This window comes from Mastigoproctus giganteus, chromosome 8 (genome assembly GCF_048544385.1).
Source record: "Mastigoproctus giganteus isolate SK-2022 chromosome 8, ASM4854438v1, whole genome shotgun sequence".
NCBI lineage: Eukaryota > Metazoa > Arthropoda > Arachnida > Uropygi > Thelyphonidae > Mastigoproctus > Mastigoproctus giganteus.
Window position 1 is genome coordinate 163,482,576 of NC_143582.1, and position 6,988 is coordinate 163,489,563.

Consider the following 6,988-nt stretch of genomic DNA (forward strand, 5'->3'; position numbering starts at 1 on the left):
AAGTCAGCCGCTTATAGTTACACTGTGGTAGACTAATTTCCCACGATCTAACAACTTTGCCATTACGACAGCCAGCCTTAAATCTAATTCCCAGCATTTTGTTCCGTATATACTATCTTCTCTTCTCCAGGTGTCACGAATAAAGAAATGTCCTGACAGTAGCATGTTCCACGGCGCTATTGTTTACCAGATTTGCCACCTTCTGCTAATAGCAGTAGTTACGCGCTTCTATTGTTTTGGTTTGTCTGTGTGAGCTGGGAATCGAGTGTACCCAGGTTGCTAACAGCTTTCCACTTACCGCTCCCCTTGTACAGACGTTGTCTAATTTAATCCCTTGGCTTGTAAGGTTCGCTCCCCCATATTGCCATTTCCTAATCTTTATTTTACATAAATCTCACTTTTTTTTTTTTTTTTAAATATTAAACATGTAAGATTTTACCTCTTACAATACATTACATTGTCTTGCGTGTAGTTCAGTATCGCTGTTGACTCTGAGTCGGACGGATATTACTGCTTATATCGTTTCATTTGCATACTTCTTTATACGTATATATGTACATAAGTAAATATATTTTATATATTTCAATTCTAAAGAATTGAAAAGTGGAATAAAAAGAAAACACGTTACTTGAACTATCATTAACATGATCAAAGTGATAGAACAACTTGAAAATGGTGGTCCTGGAAAAAAAAAAAAAAAAAAAAACCAAGAGAATTGGTATTGGCCAACAGACTGTCATATTAAAAAAACAAAAAGAATCTATAAAGACATTTGCTTTAAAAGTCGATGTGGGAAGTGATAAAAGCAGTATTAAATAAACAGACATTAAGGGCTTAAGCCTCAGACTGCAAAAGAATTAGACAACATACAAGTTTGTACTTTCGCAGCCTGAGGCTTAAGCCCTTAAAGTGCTCTAGTCTAATTCACTTTATACACCATCAGGCATCTCTTATTCTGGAATTATACTTCAGAATTGTTTCGTCATCATTGCATCACCACGGTACCGCCCCATCCACCGAAGACGGGCCAAATAGCCCTGGAACGGTGCCGTCTGGTGGGTGGTGGTATCCGCTGAGAATAAGTAACAGTAGTCTTCTCCATTGGTGAAGCGTTACTTAATCGAAGTAGTGCAATATCATGGCAACTCGTTGTGAAGGTATTCACAATATGAGATACAACTAAAACTATGCCGTTTTTAGCTTTTTAAAGAATTTCTGCGTACTAATGATTCTAGGAGGTTAATTTATTTTCACCGTTGTCCACCAATGCAAGCTGCTAGAATTTCAGGTGCCTGTCGTTAGACTAAGTTGATTCAAAAACTTTCCCAATTCTAGAGCACTAGGATTTTCTAAGTAGAGCGAAAACCACGAGGTCTGCCGGAGAAAGAAAAATCCTCTGTTATCAGGAATTATTACACTGATCGTTTGTTTTAGGATCTTTTTTCCCCTCCTCATAATATTTGATGTAAAATTTAAGTATTTCACTCTCTCTGGTCAAGAACGTCTGCTGAGCAGATATAACCATTCGAGAGGATACTTTAATTATACATTAAAAACAATAATAAACCTCAAGTAATTGTTGAATTCTACTATTGACAAGTTGCCTGTAGAAAAAAAAATATGAGGCGGCGCTGCATCAGTTTTCTGAAGGATCTTTTTGTATAAACGGATATTCTGAACTTCTTAAAAGGGTTAACTGGTTGCTAATCATTCCTCAGTTAAAGCTACTATATAATATCGGTGTAGATACACCATAGTTTACCCATAAATTTGAACTACATATGTAGTGTAAAAGGAATCGTTTTAATAGTATCTCATATTGTAGTTGCCTTCACAACGAGATAGCTGGTATTTCACTACTTCAAATAAATAACGCCTCTGTTATTTATTTTCAGTGGATACCACTGAAAATTTAAGCGTTGGAAGGTTATTCTCCTTGTCAAGTATAACTTTTTAGGCTGTCTTGAAATCTATTAAAAAAAATAAGCGTTCCCAAATGATTTTAATGTCACAAATCATATGCTGTTTTCATATTTTCTCTTTTTTTTTAATCTGTTAAGGATAAAGCATCTAATTTACTGATTACTAATGCAATTATTTTATGAGTACTGCATATGCAAATATTTTATTTGTATGTAGAAACAAAACGCCATTAAGAGAAAAGTACAAGGAAAGCATAACAGAGCAAAGCTTTTGTGCATATCACAAAATCAATGATCATGGAAAGAAAGCATTTTCTGTGGGTCTGATTAACCGCCATATTGATGTGAATTTCTCCTTCAGGGATACTGAAACGCATGAAAGCGGCAGCGTGAGCTTCTCCAGTAATCAATGAATGCATCATCACACGCAGTGCTTCTGTCGCTTTCGTGCCTATGACACGCTGTCATATTAGCTACTGTCACTAGCACCGCCAATATGTCATAGGTCACATTCCCCATATAAATATGGTACTGTAGGGAGAAAGAAAAAGAAATATTTCGGGTTTTTAGAATAGTGTTATGTGCAAATCTATAAACTGTTCATTTCGAATATTAAAGAAAAAGCTTTATTAATTACATATAATTTCTGTTTTTCATTCCTAAATGAACTTGTTACTATTTCGTTGCAGGCAAGGTAGTGGCCGCCGAGTCTCCTTGCACCGGCAAGTGGAATGCATCCTGCCCAAGCCCATGTCCACAGCCGAAACCCCCCGTAGCTCCAGTGAGTCCTCACGTACTTCCGACGCCTCCTGCCTGCCCGACCGCCCCTTTCCCTGGCGTGTTAGGGGCAGTGCCTGTGTCCGCAGCCAGCTATCCCCTGAGCCCGACCGACAGCAAACCAGACATATCGTCGCACATCTTCTGAACATTCCCTAACCAATCAGCTAGCAGCCTGCAGCCACCGTCAGGTCGTGGTCCCGAACAGCCGCTACCGCCTCCGATCTCGCACTGATGAAGGACAGTGAATGCACCGCTGTTCTCCGCTACAGCAGGGAGGATGTTGATTGGTTCAATTCCTGCGGGGCCTGCACGGCTTCCTTGTAAATAACGCTGCAAATGAAAGGTAACGCTCCCTCCTCGAGCGGGAAGACCACCCGAAGGTCAGACAAGCGTTCTAACTAAAGTTCTAAGCCAGAGGGGCCGTAAAAATGGGATTGCTGATTAGGTGTAGGCCAGAACTACTTGACAGTAGAGGCCGCGTGCAAAGTAATAACGCCCGCCACTCGGACTACGGACGCTATGTTTATGTAGTACGGTTCAATCAGCAGCCAGCCTGACATCACAGGATCACGCATTATGAAATCCCGAGAACACGCATCCTAAATTACCTACCCAGAACTGGATAAATCACCCGTGAACGTGCACGAACCTGCCACCCCTCGCTCGTTGCTGCTGATGATGGTAGAAACAGTTCGTGCATTGCTGACCCCAAGGACCTGACTGATTTCGCACTCATTCTATCATGTTCCTCTCTCTCTCCTTCGAGCTACTCTGAGAAACTGTCACGCGCATTCAGGCATCTCTGTTTATCTTACGAGAAGCAACAAGTGTTTCGATAAGTCTACTTTAAAAAATATCGACAAATTTTTAAACTGAAAGGTCTAAACGTTTAAAAATGTATAAAGCACACATTTCAGTGTATTTTCAACATGCTTTAGTTTGTCATTTTTGTTTCAGACATGCACACCAATTCGGTTTAACGTTAATAGAATGTTGTGTCCCAGGATGCGACACAGCACAGAGGATCTCCACCTTTTCAATATGTTCCTGAACAAGATGAAATTTCGTGAACGGAAAAATAATAATAAATAAATAAATAATAAGTAAGCTTGAATCCAGCCTACGGCAATACACTGAGTTCCTGTTCTACCAGTAAAACAATCCATTAACAAAATTAATTAAAACATCATTCAGAACCTTGGTTATAATTCCAGTCAGCTTACGAAAATTTCCATGAAGAATTACAGTATTTATTCCAAATGATGTCATTCACTCTGTCTTAGTAATCGAATATATCGTAGCCCAGAGGTGCGCAAACTTTTCAGGTCGCTATCTCCTTCAACCCCCCTCCCCTCCCCTCCTACTTTCCTCTATTCCTATAAATACGGTCACCCCGCTGTATACTGGTTAAATTCTTCATTGGAAGCATATTGCAGATTCTAATAAAAAGTTATTGTTTACACTTCGGCACGACCACCAGGTCAGTAGAGTTTACAATAAATCAATACAGATTGTTAATCGTATTTAACAGTCACGGGCTCAAATCCTGGTCCACTCAAAGAGCGTGTGCTATCGCGCTCCTGACCACTCGGCTACGTCAGGCCTGAAAGTGGAACATGAAAGAAAAAAGCATATATATATATTTTTTTTTTTTTTGTTACTTTACAATTCCATTTTCACAGTATAATCTTTAACATTGCGTTTTCGAGAAAAGGATACACCACAATAAGCAGTTCAAATCCCCTCAGTGGCGAGACTGCTAAACTGGCAGGTTCGTCATCGCTGGGTGGTGACGGCCATTTTTTTTTTAAACACCGGGGGGAGGGGGCCAGTAAGACCACCCGAAATGGACCAGAATTTATAAAGAAATTTACAAGCTAGAAACGACAACTACGGACAACTCAAATGAGTCTACTACAATACAGTACTTTCGCTTTATCCACTTGGTTACAACAAGCCTGTAGTTACGCCTTCGTGTTCCCTCCCCCAGCAGCACGTGAACATACGTACCTTCTGGGAATTGCGCCCCTTTAGTTTGCGCACCACTGCAGTAGACGATGGAATTTTTGGATTTTATTTGTGTTGTGTGTTGTCGAATAGAGCAATAAACTAGAAAACAGTCATTGTTGAATTAGTCTCTGTTATATAAAGAAATCAGTTACCATACATAAAATAAAAGTTGTTTCAAACCCAAAATAACTCATCCTTTGTACCTTCATATGGTACTATGACGTTTCAAAAGAACGAGGTATTTTTTTTTTTTAATGATTCCTACCATTAGTAAACTCTTAATAAAAGAATTTCTCATTACACGATGTGGCTCGTGATTAGCCGAAGGGCTGACCACGAACTTAATCCGTTTACGCAGTTTAAAGGTTTGACCATTATTTCGGCACTCTTCCAGATTTGTAAATACAGTACTGCTATGGAAGCATTCACTTAAAAAAAGAGAAAATATATTTTTAAAAAATACAGCAAATAACTCATCACTCCTTTACTACATTTCTGAATGCGTTATGCTTTTTTTTTTTTTTTTTTTTTTATATATCCACATTTTTCGGTTGCTATACTGACTTATAAATGCATGGGGGGGAGACGTAACGTTAAAAACAAAAATCACGTATCAGTATATGAAAAGTAACAGTGAATTTATCTAGTGAACCGTATTCTGAATGTACGGCATTTCTTATAAATAAAATAAGTTTTTAAAACTATGCTCTCTGAACAAAGTTTTTTATTTAATTTTTGCAATACACATATTTCGTACTTTTATTTATTACCGATTTTAAAATATATAAGTAAAATAAAGCAGAATTGATTTGCAAATAATGATTCTTTTGACGTGATTTTCAGCGATACGAAATGATTCTTGCATCCCCGAGCAGCTCTCTGGCATTTATTTTTAAAAATAAATATATTCCCAGTTCTATAACTTCGTCCGATATGAATTAACAATGGATCCATTTAACTAAATGTGAAAAAAGTCATGTTTATAACTCCGGCGCGATCACATAGGTCAGAGGAGTTTAGAACTATTTATTTGTCAATAACATTATCATTAATCACATTTTGCGGTCACGAGGACTGAAACCATGGTCAACAAATGCTAGTACTACTGCACTGAAGCGCTGATCTGTGTATCCTGTGCAGATATCAGGTGTACGTCCCAAACTTGGCAAAAGAGACATTTCTTTCGAAGGCCTCCATCACCAATTACACTGGCTAAAGCTAAAGGCAGAAAAACGCGAACAAGCAATGATCGGCACTAAAAATAATGAAATTATGAGTACATAAGAAAAGCTTAACACTAATTAAAAATCACTCAAAAACTACGTTAATGGAACAAGCGTCATTCTTTACTTGGCGCCTCCGTAGCCAGGTGGGCAGGAGCAGCAGTGCTTAGCACACGCTTCTTGATTAGACCGGGGTTCGAGCCCGTGACCACCGCATATTCCCGGAGCAATATCGCTTTAGTTGCTAATGCTCCTAAAAACCAAATAACAATAACATTCTATACTTAGGAACTAAGTACAGAAAAAGCACAGTACCCGGAATATCATTGAGGAATGGGATTATGTATAATGATATGGAGAGATTGTTGTCCCGTGAAATTGAAAGACACATACCTATGTAACCTTGTACCAAGCTTTCCATAAAATGTATCTCCGCCTGACAACTTGTAACTTTTCGTAGCCACATTAAAATAAATTATTTTATTAAATGAAGTAAAAACGAAATGGAAAAAACTTTGATCCAACAGGTGGAAATGCACATACGCTACAGTTAGGGAAACAAAAAATTACAGTATTTTTATCTGCTGTTTCAAGCATTTTGAATGCACTGCAGTGAACATTACGGCCATTTAAAAATCAGTAAAGTTTCAAAATAATTAAAAAGCATCTTAACAGAAATAATTTAACAATTCACATATGCGTCATCTTTCATGAAACTGGAAAAAACGCTAAATATCACCACGGGATCTGAGAATCTCGTGTTAATTGCATTTCCCGCATTCCGGCCTTCCCTGAATTAAAATACCTAATAGTAGAAAATTAAGTAATTTAGGTAAAACGTGAAAGCATTCAATCTATAACATAAAAATTTAAATATTAAAAAGTTCAGTGGTAAAATATAAACTACTCTCTGGGAAATCGAGGTCCCTTTCTTGAAAATGGATATAAAAATGGCAATACATATTACACTTTCTAAGTCTGGCTGAAATAATGAAACTACAAAGAATACCCTGTACTGCCTTAATTCAAAGAGAATTCCCCTGTCGCCTTTCC

The 6,988-nt window shown here is 38.0% G+C and overlaps 1 protein-coding gene across 1 annotated transcript in view; it reads left to right on the forward strand.

Moving 5' to 3' along the window:
* Window positions 1-2,847, forward strand: part of LOC150081976 (uncharacterized) — a 181,749-nt gene extending 178,902 nt beyond the window's left edge. The window contains exon 4 of the mRNA XM_090380386.1: window positions 2,612-2,847. Within this exon, the coding sequence (XP_090236512.1) occupies window positions 2,612-2,847 (236 nt within the window). The remainder of the gene's footprint in view (window positions 1-2,611) is intronic.
* The last annotated feature ends 4,141 nt before the right edge of the window (window positions 2,848-6,988 follow it).